Source organism: Penicillium psychrofluorescens (genome assembly GCF_964197705.1).
Source record: "Penicillium psychrofluorescens genome assembly, chromosome: 4".
Classification (NCBI taxonomy): domain Eukaryota; kingdom Fungi; phylum Ascomycota; class Eurotiomycetes; order Eurotiales; family Aspergillaceae; genus Penicillium; species Penicillium psychrofluorescens.
Genome location: NC_133442.1, coordinates 1 through 22,087, shown reverse-complemented (window position 1 = coordinate 22,087; position 22,087 = coordinate 1). Strand labels below are relative to the sequence as shown.

The 22,087-nt window shown below is 45.9% G+C and overlaps 6 protein-coding genes across 6 annotated transcripts; 3 read left to right on the top strand and 3 right to left on the bottom strand.

The window, feature by feature from the left end:
• Positions 1 to 626: 626 nt before the first annotated feature.
• On the bottom strand, positions 627 to 2,283 carry PFLUO_LOCUS5804 (uncharacterized protein; the record flags this gene model as incomplete). The annotated part of the gene is made up of 2 exons (XM_073783284.1): positions 627 to 1,403; positions 1,450 to 2,283. The coding sequence occupies 2 exons, from the start codon at positions 2,281 to 2,283 to the stop codon at positions 627 to 629; spliced, it is 1,611 nt and encodes a 536-aa protein (XP_073639855.1).
• A 1,120-nt stretch (positions 2,284 to 3,403) lies between these two features.
• PFLUO_LOCUS5803 (uncharacterized protein) lies at positions 3,404 to 5,594 on the bottom strand (the record flags this gene model as incomplete). The annotated part of the gene is made up of 4 exons (XM_073783283.1): positions 3,404 to 3,660; positions 3,719 to 5,207; positions 5,261 to 5,392; positions 5,472 to 5,594. The coding sequence occupies 4 exons, from the start codon at positions 5,592 to 5,594 to the stop codon at positions 3,404 to 3,406; spliced, it is 2,001 nt and encodes a 666-aa protein (XP_073639854.1).
• Positions 5,595 to 10,685: 5,091 nt separating this feature from the next.
• PFLUO_LOCUS5802 (uncharacterized protein) lies at positions 10,686 to 11,948 on the bottom strand (the record flags this gene model as incomplete). The annotated part of the gene is made up of 1 exon (XM_073783282.1): positions 10,686 to 11,948. One exon carries the CDS (start codon positions 11,946 to 11,948, stop codon positions 10,686 to 10,688), a length of 1,263 nt encoding a protein of 420 aa, XP_073639853.1.
• A 2,631-nt stretch (positions 11,949 to 14,579) lies between these two features.
• PFLUO_LOCUS5801 (uncharacterized protein) lies at positions 14,580 to 15,149 on the top strand (the record flags this gene model as incomplete). The annotated part of the gene is made up of 3 exons (XM_073783281.1): positions 14,580 to 14,632; positions 14,699 to 14,788; positions 14,867 to 15,149. 3 exons carry the CDS (start codon positions 14,580 to 14,582, stop codon positions 15,147 to 15,149), a joined length of 426 nt encoding a protein of 141 aa, XP_073639852.1.
• A 1,588-nt stretch (positions 15,150 to 16,737) lies between these two features.
• Positions 16,738 to 18,377, top strand: PFLUO_LOCUS5800 (uncharacterized protein; the record flags this gene model as incomplete). The annotated part of the gene is made up of 2 exons (XM_073783280.1): positions 16,738 to 17,043; positions 17,100 to 18,377. 2 exons carry the CDS (start codon positions 16,738 to 16,740, stop codon positions 18,375 to 18,377), a joined length of 1,584 nt encoding a protein of 527 aa, XP_073639851.1.
• Positions 18,378 to 20,081: 1,704 nt separating this feature from the next.
• PFLUO_LOCUS5799 (uncharacterized protein) lies at positions 20,082 to 21,825 on the top strand (the record flags this gene model as incomplete). Its single annotated transcript, XM_073783279.1, has 1 exon — positions 20,082 to 21,825. A coding segment is annotated over one exon (1,744 nt), but the record flags the coding sequence as incomplete, so codon positions are not given.
• Positions 21,826 to 22,087: the final 262 nt, after the last annotated feature.

Here is a 22,087-nt window from a genome sequence, read left to right as displayed (position 1 = left end):
AACTACAGTAGTAGTTCTGCTTCCGATAGCAAAGAAGAGCGTGAGAACGAGATCTAGCAAGAATGAAATTGTTCGAACTTCTCCAATATAATGTGCACAAGTCGTCTCGTCGTGGTGTTGGGTTATTGTGCCTAGGTGGGGGTGGCCTCAGAGGAAAGACGGTCACCTTCTCCTTTTTGTTTTTAATTTGTCATCATTTCTATTCTACAAATTAGGTTTAAAAAATGTGCGTTTAGGGCCACATAGGGCTATGGTATCTATTTTCTTGGCTGTCTGCCAGGTCTCACAGCAATCCCGCATAGCGACTTTATCTAGAGGCAAGCTAGAGCAAATGAATAGTTGTTCTACTGATGATATGTTGTCAAGAACAAGACTCTCACCACCTATTTCTTATTTTTTTATTAGTCTATTATTAGTTATTCCGCCCATTTATTGTTAGGCATCCCCAGGTTTACTTTAATCAAAGATTTATTCAATTCGTGATTTGCACTTCCATTATGGGACATCGTATGGTCTAGATTCTGCCATATGTTTATATATACAACCGCCAACGCATGATAATATATCCCACGTCCGGTAAACGCCAATATGCAAAGCCAAATCTAGCAGTGTCGTTGCTCATGATTTCAGTTCATCCCTCTCAATGATTGTCGGAGGAATCTCGATGACTTTTCATTCTTGTCCTCAAAGGCCCTAGGGACCTCAATGACTTCCGAGACTCTCAGGGACTTGTCGCCCTGCAAGGCTTCAACAATCAAGAACTTGGCATTCGGATCACGTAGACTGGCACTCGTTTCAAAGCCATTCCGGCGGTGGTTATCCAGCAAAGTTCCCTGGTCGATAGTAGACTCGAACCCGGACACGGAGTAGATGTTCCAGTTATCGTACTCGGTGCATCCATTCCAGCTCATGTACACGTATATATCGCTCGTGTATTTGGAAAGATATTTGGCCACCGCGACAGGCGGGTAGTGCGGGATTGCATGCCAGGGGTATTTGAGTGTACGATAAGCCTGCGCATGGCCGGAGTAACCAAACTGGCCCATCATCACGATGTTCCCATCACCGTCGAATTCCCTAAATTTCGGGAAAGAGCCATAGCTTGCAAGCATGTGGGCTGTGTTGTTGTAGTCTAGAAGCTGGAGACTGCCTTGGGTCTTAGCTTCAGCAGGATCATGGTCGTGCGAATTGACGTGGCGGAACACAGTCCCCGTCATGTTTTTTAGGTCCACGTGGACGGCGACGCCGGTTGATTCGTGCGTCGCCGTCAAATCTCGAACGGGAACGTCGTTGTCAAATACCGTAATTACCATGCTGTCGTCGGTCTCGTTGAACACGCGCATATCGTGCTGCCAGGCGAAATGGGCGTCGTTTTGGATATCACCTTCATTATCATCGGCGCCCTTGAAGGGATTAGCAAAATCGTTGATTAGAGAGATGACGACTTACCGAAAGCATCCAGCGTTTAGTTCCGTCAAAGTTTAGATACAGCGCGGCGAAGAAGTAGCGGACGGAGACCAGGTAGCCGTGGTTTGTGTACTGAATGGAATTGATGTGGTAGGCGTCCCACGGCTTCACCTGCGACTCGCCATGTTCACCATTCGATCCCATGTCTAATTTAGATCTCTCTAGGGGTAGGAATTCCCGGTGGTCATATGCGCTCCAGCCGAACAAGATCTCGTTGGTTTTGATATCGATTTCATAAAATAGACAGTCAATAATCCAAGCTCCCGGGTAGCCCTCTGGCCGCATGCTAGTGTCGCCCTGCGTGATGTTGATAGCAGAGACAATTATATTTCCTTTGGGGGTAATGAGATGCTCATGGACGTCGACATAGGTCTCTCGCTTCTTCCCATCGTTCGCCACGAATCCTTGGTCTGGGAGAGTGATAACATAGATCTCCTTGTACGAAGTGTCGAGGATGTGGACGCGACCATACCCATAGCCTAGCATGTTGGTCTCACCATCCCAGTACGTAATGACGTCCTCGCCGAAGAGCTTTTGCATCTTGAAATCCATGGTCTTCCTCCGGACGCCTTGCCATATCATCTCGCCATCGTTGTCGTATATGGTTGGGGCTTGACCTGTATCCGTCTCGATATTAGTTCGGACATTAATGAAGATGCTGCCTGGGTTGTAATTCCCAGACTTGCCAAGCAGAAGGTGAGGGGGGGACCATGTCCCTGTCTCAAAGTGTTCGGCTGGCCAGTCTGGCCCATCATGGTGGGCAAGGCCACCGAGAGAGCACAGGAGTAGTCCTGATAGAAATACGAGAGGGCGCATCTTGGCGACGGTGTGGATGTGTCGCTTGGCTTGAAAGGAAAATGGAACCAAAAAGAAAGAAGATGGAAGCCAGGTCGGGCCTCAGGAGAACCGTATAGGAAACGAGCGAGTCATGTCTTTTATGAGAAAGTTTTCTCTTTTTGGACATTGACCATATCAAAGATTATTAAGATAATCAATGATACGCTTGATTCTAAAATTAGCAAGGCATAGTTCGGATGGCAATACATACTAATATCAGCGAAACGGGCCCCGCGAAACAAGGCTGCAGACAGGTGTGCCACTTTAAGGCAAACCACTTTAAGGCAAACCACTTTAAGGCAAACCACTTCAAGGCAAACCGTACCCACGAGACTCGTATCTGCTCATACAGGCCCAGCTCGATAAAATCCCGAAATTCTCGTGAACTAAACATAAAGCAAAACACAAACAAGAGCCTCGCGCCAACAGGTGCCATGGCCAGTCAGCTAGAGCAGCAAATGTCCTAAACCAACTCAGAAATCAAAGCAGACTGCCCCTAGCAATTGGTGGCGAAAGGCTTCCTAATAATTAGTTAGAATCTATGATACCATACGCAACAGTAGTCTCAAGCGGGGGTGTCCTTTAGTATTTCGAGTGCTACCTAATGCTTGGGGGGCATTGGCCTTGGCAAGACCCACGCCTTGTACGAGTACTTGTACGACCATGAGCCAGAACCCCAAACTTACCCAAGTCCTAAGTGGTGTTTCCCTATCCCATTCGGGTGTAGGAACTCCCAGTCGATACTACACCACTTTACGGTTATGGCCAGTATATAAACATACAGTAGATGGCGCGGCTTGGGATCTAAACTCACCTAAGGAGGTATGAATCGCTTCGTTATCCTTAATCTATACCGTCGAGTCCTACTAACTTTACTTAACAACTTAAGATTGATTTTTGAATAAGAAAACACTCTATCCTATAATATACATATTGTCTAAGACTATATTACTTGAAAGTGCTTTGCAATCTTGAAGGTGCCAAAGCTGCTGCTCAAGCGCACTGGAATCACCGTCGTCGACAGCAGGTTATGTGTTACCTCCCAAATGTAGTCGACCCCAGACTATATGTACAATGAATAAATTCATTCCATCCGCTCCTACTGAGGACTCAGCTCCGACAGCGGGAAGTAGTGCGGCTCATCATCCTCTCCGGTCCACCGGCGCCAATGCCACCAGGGCATGTTGGCTGTCCTTATTGGGGAGAACTTCCGCTCAGCCATACCGTTCAAGGGCTCGGCAGACTCGTGTAGATTGACGAACTGTTGCTGGTGCTTCCGATAGTAGCGAACGCCATATACCGCACTAGCCGTGAAAGCAATCAGCACTAGAATCAAGGTGCCCCCGGCAAGCAGACCTATAACATCGTTAGCTCATGATGTTCGGTCCAAAAAGGTGAGACAGAAATGACGTACGGCCTATAGTCCAATTCCCCTGGTGAGCGTAAATAGTCTGTTTTGGCATGTTTGACGGCTGCGACCAGATCTCCGGATTATAGGGATCGACCCAGGGAACGGTGTTAACACCCGCTGGTGGAATAGAAGACGAAGCGCCATCGTCGCCCGAGAAGCCGTAGAACGAAGCATCCCGGCAGGTTTTATCGCGACAGAACTCGCGTAACTCCGGCGAGGGAACAAAAGTATACTTGCGATGCGAGGTACCGAGAACGTCACCATTGCGGTCTACCGCTTCCACCTTGGTCCAGGTGTAAAAACTAGTATTGGTATACTCAGTTTCAAACCCGGTCTTATTAACCTCGTCCAGGAACGTGTAGGGGCCTGTCAAGTTTACCGCGCCGTAGAATCGCCAGGTCTTGACGCGCGTGGCGCCGTTCCAGCTGACATAGAAGCTCGTTGGCGATGAGAGCTCAGGGGACCGGGCATAAGACCATAGGGCAGGAGAATCAGACGGGTTAGAATCCCACTCAAACTTCTGGGCCCGGTAGTTCATGATCGTTTTACTCAAGGTAAATCGAGCCCACATTACTAGTTCGCCATCCTCAGTATGTTCTGATATAAAGGGATTATTACCCCATCCCATCACAACATTCTGGTTTGGTAGGCGTTGTAAATTGCCCTGACTAGAGCTATGTATAGCCTTACCAGGGGGCCCATAGTCACGGATCTGCATGGCGGTATTCTCTATATGGTCGATGAGAACGATCATACCGCTAGAGAAAGGGTGCGTCTGGTTAAAGCCGTTGTCACCGTTGTTGTATAGAGAGAGAACGGTGTGCGTCGCATTCTCATATAGAAACCGCGCATCGTGCTGCTGCGAAAAGCTAAAGTTAAGATTCTTAAAGGACGGCTTGGCGCCATGAAGCCGCCAAATCACGCTGCCGTCCTTGCCGGAAACCTTGTAAATAGCGCAGGTATGGCGCGAAGAAATCAAGTAGTCGCCGTCGGCGTTCTTGTCAATGGAGTTGATGTGGAAATAGTCCCACGGCTCGGTTACCTTTAAACCAGTGCCGGAAGTATCGGTATGTGTTGGGAACGTATAGCTTAGAGAAGGGTCGACGTGATCGAGCGAGTGCCATTCAAATACTACTTCGCTGGTCTCCACGTCGACTTCCTGGAACACACAATCCATCACCCAACCCACGCCGGTCTTGATGTTCCAGGGGGTCATGTCAAACTGGCGCTGCTGGTAGACAGTCATTAAGGCTGTCTTGCCATCGTCGACGGGCCGAAACTCGTGCATATCGCTCGAGGCCATTCCCCCGCCGGGCTGCACTGACCGTACGATGCGATACTGGTTGTCTAAGATGACACCGTGACCACGAGCGTAGCCCTTCTGCTGGTTCCCCTGGAAGAAACACAAGTGATCGGCGCCCTGGTACTTGCAGACGTGCATGCCGTGGGCAACCCCTCCCCCCGAATTACCCCAGCCGCACCATACGAGATTCTATTTTCCGTCAGTTTTTTTTTCGCCTGTGTCGCTAATTGAGGCAGGCGTACTCCATCATTATCAAAAATATACGGGCCCGGGCTCTTTGCCTCCCAGTAGGGCGTGATGAAATAGTATCCGGGACTCAGCTTCTTGGGATAGCTGCTTTCGATTTTCAAATTGAGAGGGTAGAGATCGGGCCTCTGCGAAAAGTGGCGAGGGTCAGGATACTGAGGCCGGACAGCCATGCTAACGGTTGAGAGACATGGACAGACTACTTACTGACTTGTAAAAGGCGGTATCCTCGGCGTTGGTGCCGGAGATCGCGCTGAGCCAGAGTAGCACTCCCAGCAGGACGAGCGCGGGAGCAAACGGCCTCGCGGAAGGAAAGATGGAGGAGACCATGGATTCTTCTTTTCACGTCGTACTTGCCGCAGAGGTGATATATGCAGGAAGTGTGTAAGGAAGGAGTGGAAGCGAGAACGGGAACCGAGTATGGGTAAGGCTGGAAACAACCCAATTCATAGCCAATCACCCAAGAGGGACGATGATTCTTTCGGTGCAACAGCCCGCTCAGACACAACTACGGTAAGAATGATTTGCTTGGGGCCACGTCCACCGTTGCGAGGAAAGATCGTCACTGCCGGGCGCCTAAGTCGGACCCAAGTTGGAGTAACTATATTTAGTACGTGATGATGAGACGGATGACTGCGGTACGCAGCGCTTGGCGCTTGCCTTGGATGGTTATTTTGTTTTTCACATAGCATCATGGACTCCCTATCTCTGTCTCTCGAAAAGCTTATCGTTTCTTTGCTTCGATATCTCACCGTCTTGCGTCAGCCGTGCTGCCCCTGTGCTCAGCCTAGTCACTTGGGTACGAAAAATGGTTTTATACCCAATTTGAATGGAATACCGCGCTACTCCGTACAGTTTGTAAAGAGAGGCCAGATCCGAGAGTGTGGAAGTGTAAGATAAGCGTATTAGCTGGTAATTCTACAAGGCTGTCTATTCTAATAATGACGAAAACGATGATATTCTGTCTAGCTATCATGGTGGATTTTGTATGTCGCAGAAACCAGAGAAAACTGCCGGAACGTGGAAATTGCACTGGACGCCTGGATTCCCTGGAAGATCGGATGATCAGGCTGCGGAAGATTGATCTTAGTAAATTACCAATGGGGATTTCACTCGGACAGAGAGTGCCTTGGAGGCCTTAGAAGCTCATGTGGCTAGGTGGGAGCCCGAACCACATTGAGTGTCAAAACTTCAAAAAGGGGAATTTCTCACCTAGAGCAAACACTTTAACGATGAAATGGTTAAGGAGTCATACTCTCCGATAATAAACTTTGAGACGGCTGGAACTTCCCAATCGTCTTTCTATTACGTTCAAGCTCATGCTTCCGATGACGTCGCCCAGAAATTCCGGAAAGAGATGGATTTCCCTCTTTATTGCCTTAGTTCTCTTGCTTGTCTTTCTTAGGTTTGACTTTTCACACGCACCAGACCAAAGAGGGGTGGCACTCAAGCCCGTTAAGATCCCTATTGATGTTCCTCCGTTTAAGCGGAAAGATGATGTCGGTCTTGTCGTTTCGAAAGCGGGCGATGAAGACATCATTTGGGTCATAGATTTCTGTGAAAAGTTGTGCGTATGATTCAATGTCAATCAAAGGCACCGGCGCTGACTTGATAATACCATTTATTAGCAAATGCACTCCATACATTTACACGCTAGCTGATGTGCCCGAAGACGGCTTCCTTGTTCCATATACGAACGGAGGTCATGAAGCCAGCGCCTATCTCAGCTATCTTGTGGACTATTATGACCATCTTCACCCATACACCATCTTTATTCATGGCAAGGAGGAACACTGGCACAATGACGTTGCTGGGCCGAAAACCTTGAATCAGATCCCAAATCTACGCTTCGAAGCGATCGACGCCAAAGGATTTGTGAATCTGCGTTGCTTGTCCATTCCAGGGTGCCCGAACAGCCTGTTTCCATCGATTATCCAACAAACCGACATTGACTACCAATACCTCACCGACAATTTCCCAGAAATTTATTCCGAGCTTTTCGGAGTGGACCCAAGTACAGCGCCCTCTCAACTTGGGCATAAATGCTGTGGCCAATTCGCAGTAACTAGGGAGAGAATTCAAGAAAGGCCATGGGAAGACTACAATCGAATCCTCCAATGGGTTGTTAAGGCTGAGTGGTCAGATAGTTATGGGATTGGATGGTTAATGGAGAAACTGTGGCATGTTATTTTTGGGATGCCTCCAATTGAGTATGCCAATTCTCTCGTCCAAAGTGAAGTCCCTGTTAAGCTCATGTCTTTGTTCACTTTTCTAGTTGTGCTCCAGTCAATCAATGTCGTTGCGATCTTTATGGTTGGTGTGGCCCAAGCCCAGAAACAAATGGTCAGATCTTGCAACCTATAGGTATTTGATACAATCTGTACGATTAGTCCAGCGACACCGCCCCAATTTTAGCGCGTATACGACGCGTTCCCCCTTTTGTTTTTCAATTTACTCAACAACCATGCGTTATTTTAGGACTGAAATAAGTAGAAATCGAAGGCCAAATGCTTAACTTTGTGGCCTAACGCGCTCTGCAATTTTGTATACGCTTGAACTAGGGTAATCGCCTACTAAAATCGATAGGTAGGTAGGGGAATTGAATAAGAAGGAACTAGATATAGTAAGTAATATAGAGGGAGTCTACTAGTATAGTAAGTAGGAGGTAGGATAGAAAGCTTAGGCTTATATAAGAGGGGTAACGTATATAGTAATATAATACGTTCGCTATAAAACGCCTATATTAGGGGGTATAGGATAGGAGGAGAGAGGCGAGTCATAGTTAGAGTAACAATCTATTAATCGACTACTATCTAGGCTTTAGGGGATTAGGGGGGGAGGTTTAAAGAGACGAGACTAATAGATAGGGCATGCGCCATAGGAGCTTACTACACGCCCTAGCGGCTAATCTAGGGGTAGACAATTCTACTTAGGGGCTAGGTGGAATAGGTACTATAGAGTAGAGTATGATTATAAAGAGATATTACTTTATAATAAGGAATAGCGCTAAGTTGACTATCTTCTTTATATTACTAAACCATTCTTTGATTATATAACTCAGCTATCAAAAACTCGAGATATTATAGTATACTATATATTTAAGATTTATAATAAACTCTTTAAGCATCTTAAGTAGTTAATAAAGTAGCTATAATAAAAGCGTATTCTATAGAAGAAATAGATACTTTATATACTTAAAGCTAGTCGATTAAAGCTTAATAAGTACTACTCTTAAACTAATAATATTTAAGGGTATATCTATATAATTAGTATAATACTTATATTAGTAAATAAGTTTAAATTCTTCCTTACTAAAGACTAGGATTAGAAATAGTATAAGACCTATTATAAGTCCTTCTAATAAGCTCTAATTCTATACTAAGACTAACTTTTAATTCTTAACTAATCCTTAAATAGCTCTTAGTTAGTAGCTTAACTAAGCTTAAAGCTAGATAAGATATTAGATGAAAGTAGGGAATAACTAAAGGTAGCTACTAATAAAATAATATAATATCTTAATAGTAGTATAGTTAAACTAAAAATTTATTAAACTTATACTAATTTTATAATAGATACTATTTAGGTTAGGCCTCTTATATTCTAGAGAGAGTATTAAGCTTACTTTCTAGCGATTACTACTCTTATATATAATATACTATCTTTCCTAATAACTAGTATAGGAGTTAAATAACTCTTTAATACTACTTAGGATATCTATTACTATTATTAAGGAAGGATAAAATCTTAGATAATCTAAGATTTAATAATATTCTTTTATACTTTATAATTTAATATTAAAGAGTGGGAGGTAAAGCTTCTTAAGAAGTTCTTCTCTTATAAAGAAATTAAAATAGTAAAGGAAGAGAAAGAAGAGAAGCTTAATAAAGTTAAAGTAGAGCTAATTAGTAATACTAAGGAGTATAAGGATAGAATTAAGGATAAGCTAGAGATAGATAAGTATAATAAAGCTTATTTAGTTATAATAGAAGATTAGACTTAGTCTAAACTACTACTATTAGGGAATAGTACCTAAGTATAGAGCTTAGGATAGAAGTAGAAGAGTTAAGATAATAACCTCTTTAAGTACTATTAAGTATTCCCTATTATAGTATTAACTTAAATATATCTATATAAAAAAATACTTATTATTTTAGTAGAAATAAATTTATTATATACTATCCCTTATCCCTTAACTTAACTTTCTAATACTTATACCTAAGATATATTTATTTATAAGGGAAATACTTAATATTATAGCTAGAAAATATATAAGTTATATAGTTAGGGCCTATCCTATATTTATAATATTTATAGCCTAAGTTAAGGGCCTAGACCTAGGACTAGGTTAAGATCTTTAACCTAGACCTAGTACTAGGTTAAAGAACTTAACCTAAAACCTAACCTAGTCTAGGTTAGGTCTAGGTTAGGCCTAGGTTAAACTAGGTTCTATAGAAGTCTACTCTAGCTTTAATTATAGTTAGCTTAATATAACTACTAGGGGGTTAGAGATACTTATAATATATAGATCCTATCGCCTATAAGTAGTGTCTATTTTATTTCCTCCTATTAGATATACTACTACTAGTTTAGGCGAGTATTATATAGTCTATCCAATATAAGGGCCTCTACTAATTCTAAGACGTTATAATCCTAGTATAGGGCAAAAATCTAAAGACGTTAATAAAGGGAAAGACCTAAGAGGTAATAGTCTAGTAGTTCTAGCGGTATTAGGGTAATATGATTAATAAGTCCTTTCTTTCTAATTAGTTCTACTTCGATATTACTAAAGGGACCTATCCTACTAGTCCCTTATAGGTAGGCTATACTAGGTTCTCTACTATATCCTAAGCCGATATAGTAGGCGAGCCATCGCTTATAGAGTCTATAGGGGCCTATATAGTCCTCTAGTAGCGATGCTACCTTAATTTATATACTAAATAGATTACATAATAATAGCCCCCTAGGTCTTTACGCCTACGCTAGTAGTTCTATCTAGCGAGTCTCTTTTCTGATACTAGAAGTCTTACGCTAGAAATATGCTATTTATTACTATAGTAGTAGGTAGGTGTTATGGGACCTTCGTACGAAGTCCTGTTATGGTTATACTCAGCTAAAGCTTTGTGCGCTGACCGCCTTTCTATTCTGCCATATTTTCCCCTTGTTATGTTTTCCCCCTTATTTCTTTCTTTCTTCTTTAACGAATCCTTCTTGTGCATAGGACACTCCATTAATTGATACAATTTGGCTTGTTCCCTAACAAACGCCCTTTACCAACGGCTTGACTACCGTGCTCTTGAAATAAACTTCCAAAAAAGAAAAGAAAAGAAAAAATACGACGGCGCATTTGATCCTCTATCATCCCGGCTACTTCGTAAGTTTCGTCAGCTACCCTGAACCAACTCTGTAGCCTGAAAATGTGTTTCAGCGGCCACTTTTCGAGAGGCCGTCATCAACAAGACACCCGTACAGTTCGGCTGAGAGATAAAACGTGTTGGACCGCTTGCCGTCCAGCTTCTCCTTCATACCCACCCAGCTATGGATGCCACGACCAGCCCCCAACGGCCGGCGCTGCACGGAGCTGATGGCGTTTCTATACCTCTCTCGGTAGATCCGAGGCGCAGAAATGACATTCATGTACGTCTCGATGCGCTCCTGCGCTTCGGCGTCATTTGCTGCGTAGCTGTCCATTGGGTAGAGGACTGTACGGGCCGCCGGCCGAGACGGATCTTTGTTCTTGAAATGGAAACAGGATAACCCTGGTTTTCCACGGTACGGCCCAAGCGAGCCACCAGCCATAACTGAGTAGAACAGCTCGATCGCATGGACGCTGGAATTGGGATCCATTTTGACATGTTTTTGCGCGATTTGCGTTGCAGACGCGTCACAGTGTGCAACGTATACTTTGACTTCGGCGTCTTCTGGGTTCGGCGACAAGCCAAGCGAGAAGTAGATGGGATAGTCGTCGCGAGTCATGATGCTCTCCAATAATTTCCACGAGCTGGCCAGCCCCAAGCGCTCTAGAGCCTCCTGGGTCACGTTGAAGGTGTTCTGCCTCCCCGAGGCTAGTGGATTCAGGTAAATCTTCCACTTTTCCAGTGTCTTTGAGGTAGCGAAGCTGTGCCATGAGGCCAGCATACCCTCAGCATCTGAAGGGAGAAACAAATCTCGAACGAGGTTCAAGCGGTCCAGGGAGACCTTTGTTGGGCCGTACTCTGTCGCTATGTCGTCGGTCAAGCGCGAGGTGCTCTCTTTGAGGGCGGCTAAGCTGTTTTCTTCGGGCTGAGCCTCGATCAAGAACCGCAGCTCAGATGCTCCAGTCTGTTGGGACAGAGCCAATGAGTACTCAAAAGGCGAGTGATCATTGCTCACGTCGGAAACCCAGGCGGACCTGTCTAGCTTCTGCGGTATGGCGTTTTGACACCATTCTCCCCCGGAAAACTTCAAGGCGTGCAGCAGCTTCTCTCGCGTGACCTCATCTTGTCCAACGGCCTCAGAAAGACGTGTAACTTGCCGATTGGCCTCGCTAATATAGCTACCATTGATCACCTGGTCCATGACAGCTGAAGCAGGCGCCGCCGGCATGGTAGGCTTGATTGCAGTTGTGGTACGCTGGCATTGGTGGGCGACTTGGTGACTTTGCGGGTACGACCAGGCGTCTGGGTTATTCTGGTCTAGGAGAGCCATATCTGCTGTAAAATTGCGACGGTCAACGTTATTGTCAACTCTGCGATGTGCGCTGTGTATGTGACGTGTGTATTCGGCAGAAGGTGAACTCATAGAGGACTGAGTTGCTACTCGCAAATCATTCGTCCGAAATGAGGCGTAAACAAGTGAAAGGTGATTTCGAAACTCCCTTTTAAGTATCAGAAAATTATTGAATAATAGAGACTTTTTGCAAATGGCCCGAAGACGTTCTTGACAGAGAACTTCCTAGTAGAGTTTAGCATGGAATATAGATCTCGAAAGCAGGGAGCTGAGCGCTCACTAGGAGAGCATAAGAAAGCCACTTTTGTCATATAGATTGAGACGAACACAGAACACAATACATACAATCTTTGCTAGTCAATTACTTTTTACTGGTCCCATAAGTAACACCTTTACCTGTTGGATTACGTGGAGGGCAAAACGGGTAATCCGTTGCGGGGAATAATATCAACACCACTAGCAGAACGAAATGAAAAATGTACATAAATTATATGAGGAAAGATTCAATAATGATGTTGTGTATGATCGTTCATTGCTTTAAATGCTGGGGTGCCTTTTGAACCTGATTTTTTCGCCCCTGAGCGATTACGTGGAGCGTTCTGATTAGCTGGGAACGGCGCTAAAATGCAGCGGCCGGGTTAAGCGATAGCGCCGCTAGCCTTTGGAGGCAGTTACGCAGTGGCCAATTTAATGCTAGGACATGCTATGACCCTGTTCAAGGGTTAGCCCCAATATTTCTCGAGCCACTAGTGCATATTCGCTATGACCGAAACAGATTCAACGTCTGAGGTGGAGTAATATCCCCCGTCTCGCTGAAGGCGATGAATCGATATCTTACTACTAGGATACAGGAAGTGGACTAAGTGGTTACGTATTATCTGCAGCCATGCACGTCATTATGTCAGACTACGGCACGGCGCCTGCAGCAGTTCTTCTATGGCCCCTGTAAACTTCGGGCTGCAGTTCTTTTATGGCCCCTGTAAACTTCGGGCCGCAGTTCTTCTATGGCCCCTGTAAATTACGGGCCGCAGTTCTTTTATGACCCCTGTAAACTTCGGGCCGCAGTTCTTCTATGGCCCCTGTAAACTTCGGGCCGCAGTTCTTCTATGGCCCCTGTAAATTACGGGCCGCAGTTCTTTTATGACCCCTGTAAACTTCGGGCCGCAGTTCTTCTATGGCCCCTGTAAATTACGGGCCGCAGTTCTTTTATGGCCCCTGTAAATTACGGGCTGCAGCACTTCTATGGCCCCTGTGTGGAAATGGGAAATAAGCGTAATCACTAGTAATTCTACCAAGTAGTCTGATTCGACAATGATGAAAACGATGATATTCAGTCTATCAATTATCCTGGAATTTTTAGGGGGGCAGAAAGCGGGAAAAACTGCCGGAATGCGGAAATTACGCTGGACGCCTAGATCTGATGGATCAGATCAGGTGATCAGGATGCGGAAGATGGATCCTAGTAAATTACTAGTGGGAATTCCACTCCGACACCCTGTAAACTTCGGGCCGCAGTTCATAATATGAAACCACCTAAGATATCGATCATTACGACGCGCCTTTAGCAAAACTTGCCTCGGGCTGAGCTAGGGTAGAAATTATAGCTAAAAAAACACCGCTGCTATCAATACCAACTTTAGATAACCACGAATTACGCCGATATTGCGACGGGGACGAATTCTGCTCTGCAGCCGGGACTAAATTCATCTGTTTTTTGGTTCAATTCAGCCCTCCCCCTAAGAAGCTATCCATTGGAACCTCCCTTTGACCAACGATTTGTGTGCATAGCTTTGACGTCGTCGCTGAAGCAATACAATGGAAGGAATGAACCCTATTGCAGCCATTGTACAACCATCTGCCTTGAAGCCTCTAGTCTTCGTGGGATTGGCGAGCGGTCTATGTACACTTGCTACTAGCGTCATTGCACTACGATTTTGGACTAATTTCAATCACCTTCGAAAACTCAACGCTGATGATTGTAGGTGTAGCTTTTGTGGTTTCAGTGGGAATGTCGATGGCTAACCAAAGTTACCTTGGCAGACTTAAGCGTGCTCGCGCTCCTGTTCCTGATATGGAATTCTGTCACGTTCTCTCTGTTGATTGATGGTAAAATTTTCACCAATCTGTGATGTGAGTCCATACAAGAAGGACTGACCAAGTTCAAAACAGTGTTGAACTCGAACCCTAATGATGTAACGATCGAACACCTTACAAGGGTATGGCTGCGATAGCTTCTCTACACGTTATTTCCCTGCAAGGCTGCTGGCTAATGGTTCCTCACAGCTTGTTGCGGTCGGAATCGCCTCAGGCAACGGTGCAATTTACAGCGCGAAGTTGCCTCTGCTTTTAATGCTCATTCGAACCTTTGGAATCAAGAAATGGTTGCGCTGGACGTGTCTATGTCTCATCATCTTCGGAACTTTGGGCGGCGTGATAACGCTGTTGTATGCCGGCATCTCGTGCAGCCCGGATCTTCACGAGCCAACGTCGCCATTCTTGTTCTCATGCGTCACCGCCCTCACAAACGCAACCATTGCACGTGGTTGTATATCACTCGCGGTCGATGTCATCGTATTCGTCCTCCCGATTCCAATTATCGTGAATCTTAAGATGCCACTTCGTAGGAAGATGGGATTGGCCTTTGCCTTTGCTACGGGTCTTCTGTAAGCTCAGCTCTTTCTCCCCTGTTGGTTGACTTGAGCGAATTTGCTGACCATGAGCCTCAATAGCGCCATCGCAGCCAGCACATTGGGTTTGTATTTTCAGGCTGCGCAGTCCCAGGAATCTTCTACCAACTTTGCCAATGCTTTGCTTGTCACGTAAGTTTATCAACGTCAACACAACCCCCCCCCCCCCCCCCCCCGGGGGGAGCCTCTCACTGACAAGCCCGCAACCAGTGTTATCGAAAGCGCCGTCGTCATCATGGTCAGCTGCACGCCTGCCATTCATCTATTCTGGACCAAGCATGCAAGCTTCTTGCGCAGCCGTCTTGGATTTGGAATGCTAGCCTCATCACACACCAAGTCGAAGCTTTCGGAATCCAACCTGGGAGGAACCATTACCTCAAACACAGATCGCATACAGGTCCGTACGCACCAATACGTTGAACTAGTGGAAAGCGCGGATCTGGGGAAACCACCATACGAGGCTAGGGCGTTGAGTACTAAGCAATACGTGTAATAAATCATTTGAAACGTCTAGTCTATTTGGCTTTGTGTTGGATCGTCTTGATCCAAGGGGGCTGTGTTACTCCTCTTCAAAACAGAAACAACACGATACCCTGTGTCTTGATGTACAGTGGCGTTCCATAAGTCTGAAACCCAACTATTTGATTATTAATATTCTGCCGCTGCATTATAGGTGCGCAACCCGAGCATATTCGCGAGGTTAGGCGGTCTGGCTAGGGGGCGGTCTGTTAAGGCGGTCAGGGGGACTGGGTTTCAGACTTATGGAACGCCACTGAATAGTACATATGTCAAGTACCATAGAAACCCAGGAAGTTCGGATGCGACAATCGACGTTCAGCTACGATCATCCACATGTAACTAACTGACTCGTCCCGATCGACTACGCACGACCCGCTCAGGCCGGACTGAAAGATGCATGTTTGCAATTGCTATTGGACCTGCTTTTCTTATCGGCCACTGTTTCTACACCCTCGGATCCTTTGGGGCATTGAAGGGCTCGCGGGGGAGGCATTTCCACTGGTTGCACTCCATAATGAGACTGATTTACGTCTGGCATTGGACATGGAATGCAAAACAACGTGGAAATCTACATTACTCTTTTGGGGCGACGTGACTGTACAATCCATGCAATTCTGTCAGCTGTGGGACGCCTTAAAAGTCCTCGGTTACCGTCAACAACCAGTGGGTGAGCAACGTTACGTAGTCTGAAGTTAGTAAAGACCTTGCTGTAGCTAGTAACTACTTTCTAATTAAAATCAAATTTATCAAAGACGCATTATTTCATCATGTCCGCAGTAAAGCTTTGTGTCGGAAGCGATAATTTTGGTATACACTAGTACCGACCGCTGCCAGTGATTCCAATATGGAGGTCAAAGAGTGTCTTGTATTGAGATTCTTATAGTTACCCGTATTTCATTGTGCGAATAGGAGATCGCTCTCAACAGCGATCTCCTAGATAGTTCTTCAATCAATCATGTCAATTGGTTCCCTCAGTACTAGTCCGTACGGATATCCTGCGATTCGACAGAAATTTTTGTCTAACCCTGTAGCAAGAATACCACGTACAGTGGCGCTCACTCGGGCAGTTGACGAGCTAGCGTATGACAAAGGATATCTTCCATAACTTACTTAGTTTTTATAACTTTCATAGTTTCTATAGCCAATAATAACGCTCTATTTCTGGTAATTAGCTAAAAATCAAGTTTTTAAATTACTGTGTATATAAGGATAAGCGCGTGCACATATCAGATACAAAATGATTACGGTCCTTGTACAGTAGGTCACGGTACTTAGTCAAATCCCGTCAACAGTTTGTTGTGCGACGGAGATGAAAGAGGCAACGAGGTAACACGTAGCGTCTGTATTGAAGCCCAACCACGCACCACTGATTTTCATTAGCTGCGCGAATTCCCCTACAAGTGGCTCATACAGTATCGACTACTTATAAGGTTTCTTAGCCCCAGACGGGAGCCGTGATTGCCTTCCGTTTTCTCTTCCCCCTCCAACCCATTTAGGGTAATTAACCTACTTCCATCGCCGACACTCTAGATCTGGTGTTTATTCTTCCAATTTCAATCATCATGCATTCAGCAACGTTCATAGCCATTGTCGGGCTGCTAATAGTCGTGTGTATTGTCACGCGGCGTAAATCAACTTCGTCTTTGCCCCTGCCGCCAGGACCCAAGCCATTGCCGATAATTGGCAATGTCCACCAAGCTCCCAAGTCCCACGGCTGGAGGACGTATCGCGAATGGAGCAAGCAGTATGGGCCCATCGTTCACGTCAACATGCTTGGACAGCCCATCATCATTTTGTCTACGTCTAAAGTAGCCCACGACCTCCTAGCGAAGCGTGGAGCCATATTTTCAGACCGACCTCGTCTTTTTGTAAGACTCTACTCTTCTCACCTTGTACGTGCAACATGAGCTAATCCGAAGTGCAGTTAGCGACGGAGTTGGCCTTGAAAGGACTCAACATCCTCATGATGAATTACACCGAGCAATTCCGACAACATCAGAGGCTACAGGTCTCAGTGTTAAACGCGACGCCGGCAGCCGCCTATCTCCCCTTCCAAACTCTGGAATCACAGCAATTGATACACGATCTCCTGGAAAACGCGGGCGGCGCTGGTGCTGACGTTCAAGGACATTTTCAGCGCGCAGTAGCTAGCATCATCCATACGTTGCTGTATGGCTTCCGTGTCAAAGACTACAACGACCCAGTGCTTCGCGCCGTTGTTAAACTCAACGATGAGTTCTCCGAGTTTATCCAGGTTGGCGCGCACATTGTTGACCAGTTCCCTATGCTTAATAATCTGCCCGGCTTCTTGGCCCCATGGCAGGCAAAGGCTGAGAATCACTACACGACTAAGTATGATCTGCGCGACGAAAACTTTCGGCGGGGCCTGCAGTCGGACGCCTGGAATATATCAAAGCATCTCAAGAAGACTGTCAAAAAGGATAGCCTCGACATGCCCTTGGACGAGCTAGCGTTTGAGCTTGGTACCATGATCGACGCCGCGCTGGACGGCACTACAGACAGCTTGATCTGGTTTGTGGTGGCTTGCATCACACAAGACCAGGGCTTCGTCGCTAAGGCACGTGAGGAGCTGGATGCCGTTGTCGGGCGCGACCGACGCCCAACCCCAGATGACAAGCCCAACCTGCCGTACGTCACCGCTATTGTCGAAGAGATATTCCGTTGGCGGCCCGCTGGCCCCGAGGGCGTCCCTCACGTGAACAAGGAGGAGACTACCTACAATGGATATACCATTCCTAAGGGATCTGTCATTGTGCCCAACGTTTGGACAATCTCCCGGGAAGAGGCCTTGTTCGGCCCGGACCCCGACGATTTCATACCAGATCGCTGGCTCGACGAAGACGGCAAAACGCGCAAAGCCCTCCCCCCTGCCGTCTTCGGCTATGGAAGGCGGACCTGCCCTGGGCGATATTTTGCCCGCAATGTTATCTGGATCGTCGTCGCCCAGCTGCTATGGTCATTCGACATTAAGGCTGGCCTGTCTGAGGAGGCGGGCGAGCCCATCCTCGTTGACCCTATTGCATGCACCTACGGCCTGGTTATGCGGGCCCTGCCTTTCAAGGCTTCATTTAACCCTCGTGGGCCTTGGGTGCGTGAAGTGATCGCCAGAGATGGTGACACTTATAGCAAGGATCATGCGGCCATGCTCAACCAAATTGGGGCAGAGTTCGCTAAGCTGTAGCCAGCCCTCTTCCCTTTCCCTCTCTCTCATTATACACACATGTACAATTACCTACAAAGGGGTAAACTACTAGCAATGGATTTGTGACGATGTGGATATGCCGAACTCTAATATAATTTAATGAACATCTATGCTAATGGCGCCAATATTCTACCTTGAACTCTGTATTACATGATACGATAATGGCTAGAATAGCATCTTCTCAGTGATGAGAAAGCCCATCGAGGGCAGATATCCCCTTTCCAAGCGGAATAAAACCTTGGAAGTTGCAATTGCTAACAGTGTACTCACTGGACATCTTAGGCTAAAGGGTGTGGGCGAATCAAGAGGATTTTGTGTCGATCTGAGGGGTGGTATTTTACCTGATTCAGCGTCTACACACTCCTCTATATGTTTTTGTGGCGTAGTTCTTCAATTAATCATGTCAATTGGTTCCCTCAGTACTGGGAATGTCTCCTAGGAATCAAAAATGGATAAGATCGTGCTCAGAAGACAAACTAGAGCTCTATTGAAGACGTCTCATGGCTCAAGGCCCTGGTTTAGCGTGTTACTACACCGGTATTCGGAGGAATCCATCTTAACCATACGAAAACACTGCGGGGTTGGAATCCCTGTGAAATATCCCATTCCTAGCGGTAAAGTACCACCTCTCATTTCGATACTTTGATCTAAAAATAGATTTACGTAACCTACCGTTATTAAGCTGATGTTTGTAACGTAATCCACAAGCGAGCGCGCCGCCCCAAAACACCATAGTAAATGCGATAAATTACATCTTAATATCTCAACAATCATAGCTTAATATAGGATTTTATAGTATCCTCATACTATTTTGACTCTATCTAGCCTATTTAAGAGGTTTAGAAAATTTGCAAGGTTTTGTTGTTCGATATATATATTAATCGCATGAACACTGGTATTTTTCGGTAATGCGTTAAATTAATTTTTTGTTTTTGATTTCAATAAGTTTATACTATTTGTTACACATACTAATAGTTTCATACTAAGAACCAACTAACATGAACTTGTAGTTGTTGAAATATCGAGTTGCGATTACTATGGTGTTTTGGGTTGGCGCGCTCAGTTGGATGGCGCGCTCGCTTGTGGATTACGTTAACACTACTAACTAGCATTAGCACTAGTAACAAATATAAATACCCTAAGAATATGCCTGGTTTCGCCTTGGTCAAAGTATGAATCGTGCATGTCGAGACGATTCATTGTGAACTTGATGAGATTCCCAACATATCGCACAACAACTCGTGGACAATGTTTCCCGTCGGCGCATTACCCAGTATACTATACGGCAAATCTAGTACAATATTCAAGGACTCTCAAGATGATTCCTTGTCGTCTTACAGCGTTAACTTGGCTCTTGGGATTATTTTCCTCTTCGTTTCCCTACGATTAGCGACAGCGAAGGCACGTGTGTACCTTGTTGCAATAATGTATCCTGAAGGTTCGTGTGCTCACATTCTATAGACACGCTCTATCTCACCACCCTGCGAGAGAATAATTGAGGAGGCAGAGCGGACAAATCGTCGCAATGGACACGAAAATGCCGGCTTCCTGTCTAAAGAGGCAGCATTTTCGCCTCTCCAAACAATAAAGGCACTTCCGCCTTCCCATGCAGCATGGGACCAACTTGCCGCCGACCTACCTTACCTGGTCCAGACCCAGACTGTCCGAGAGACTGTCACCAGGATGCCACTGCTTGACGCATCCGCCGAAGCTTTGCCCGACATTTACCTCCAACGGGCCGCCAGCATCCTAGGAATGGCGGCCCATGTGTTTGTTCGCATGGAAGGAAGCGAGCCTCTCACATTGAAATACGACGGTCATAGCGATATACTGCCGCCGTCGCTTGAGAACCCGTGGACCGTCGTGTGCAAACGTCTTGGGCGACCAGCCCCGGCTCTCACCTACGTTGACGGGGTGGTAGCCAATTTCACATCAACCAGCGTGTCACACAGTGGCGTGACGCTCGAAAACTTGGAGTTGCTCGTTCCAACCGTCGGCACCAAAGAAGAGCGCACATTCATTGGCATAATGATTGAAATAAACGCCAAAACGATACCAATTCTACATCAAATCATAGAGGCCCAAAGATCCGTCTTAGCTCAAGATTCCTCCTCGCTCAAAGACGCAATACGAAGTCTCCATACACTCTTAAAGCATGTCACCAAGATTCTGAATAAGCTCCATGCGAACCGAGCTCACAAGTCTTTTATTGATCCCATCTTATGGACGCTCACCGTAGCGAATTTGGGAATCCCTTGGGTGAAAGGTGCGGTTGGAGCGGCAGGTACAGCACATCCTTTTTTTCACATGATGGATGAATTCACCGGACGCTCTGAATATAACACGGGTATCGGCAAAGAAGCGCAAATTGTTCGAGCTACGTATCCTGTCCATTGGCGCCAATTTCTCGAGGTTATCACAGAAGTGTCGGTCACGGAATACGTTGCTGCCTCCAAGGATAGAGAATTAATGGACCTCTGGAAAACCTTTACATCCTCATACCACGGCAAAGACGGTTTACTGGGGTTCCACCGGCGAAAGGTATTCGGCTTCCTTGCTGTCTCGTTCAGGATTGGTCGAAGTACAACCATCAATGGTCTAGGTCGCAAGCACCGGACCGAGCCTTGGCAAGAGGCCGATCAAGAATTGGAAAAGGCACGTCTAGAACGCAGATGTCTCGACCCAGATGAACACAATCCGGATACCGAACCTAGCTCAAACAAACTCTTTGTGTCCCAGCTCATAAAACATAACTCAGAAGAAACTGGTTATTGGTTTTCGGCCAAAAGGAGTGTGTACGACGCAAGTACATTTATGCAGAAGCATCCAGGAGGGGATACTGTGATTGCGTTGTGCAGTGGCCAAGAAATTACCGACAGCTTGAAGGCAATCGGTCATTTGTCGAACCCTTCGACCCGCAATAAATTGGAAACCTATCGGATAGGCACCCTGGAAAAACCGAAATTCGCTTCTTCACAATCAGAAGGGCTTTACATGGCCGCCGTTGATCTTGGACAAAAGGCAGCCGAAATGGAAAACGTGTACCGGAGAAATTTCCAGTTTTTGAAAGGGAAACTTACCATGCTGGACGAACCAGAGGTTCTCACACCTAAGAAGGCACACCACCTACTTGATGCAAAGAATAGGCTCCAGGACGAGCATGTGCCGGTATTGGCAATGCTTCTAGATGCCCTACTCGATAGTATCGCGAAGTTGGACATGAAGCTTGACCTGAGTACCACTCGTGCGCAAATGGTCGGCCTTGTTGCGCCCGAAACAAAACTTGGAACTTCAACCCGTTTCTCAAACTATGAAATGGCGGTAGACATGCTACAGAAAGACTTGAGTCGATTGACTGAAGTAAAAGAGCTTGTTGCGATCGCGCTTGGAACTTTCGAAGACCCTGGTTTCACATATTCTGAGCAAAGTCAGCTTGAATTCATTGTGAACACATTAAGTAGAGTAGCAAGTCAATTGGTAGTGCTTGCTGGGAAATGAGTTTTGGTATATCTTTACAGGATCTTTTAAGAGTTTCTATATAGCAAAAACCATTAGGAAAAAACTGACTTCGACTAACAGCCACATTAGCATTTTTTTTTGTTAGGGTGTTAGGGTGTTAGGTGTTAGGGTGTTAGGTGTTAGGGTGTTGGGTGTTAGGGTGTTAGGGTGTTAGGTGTTAGGGTGTTAGG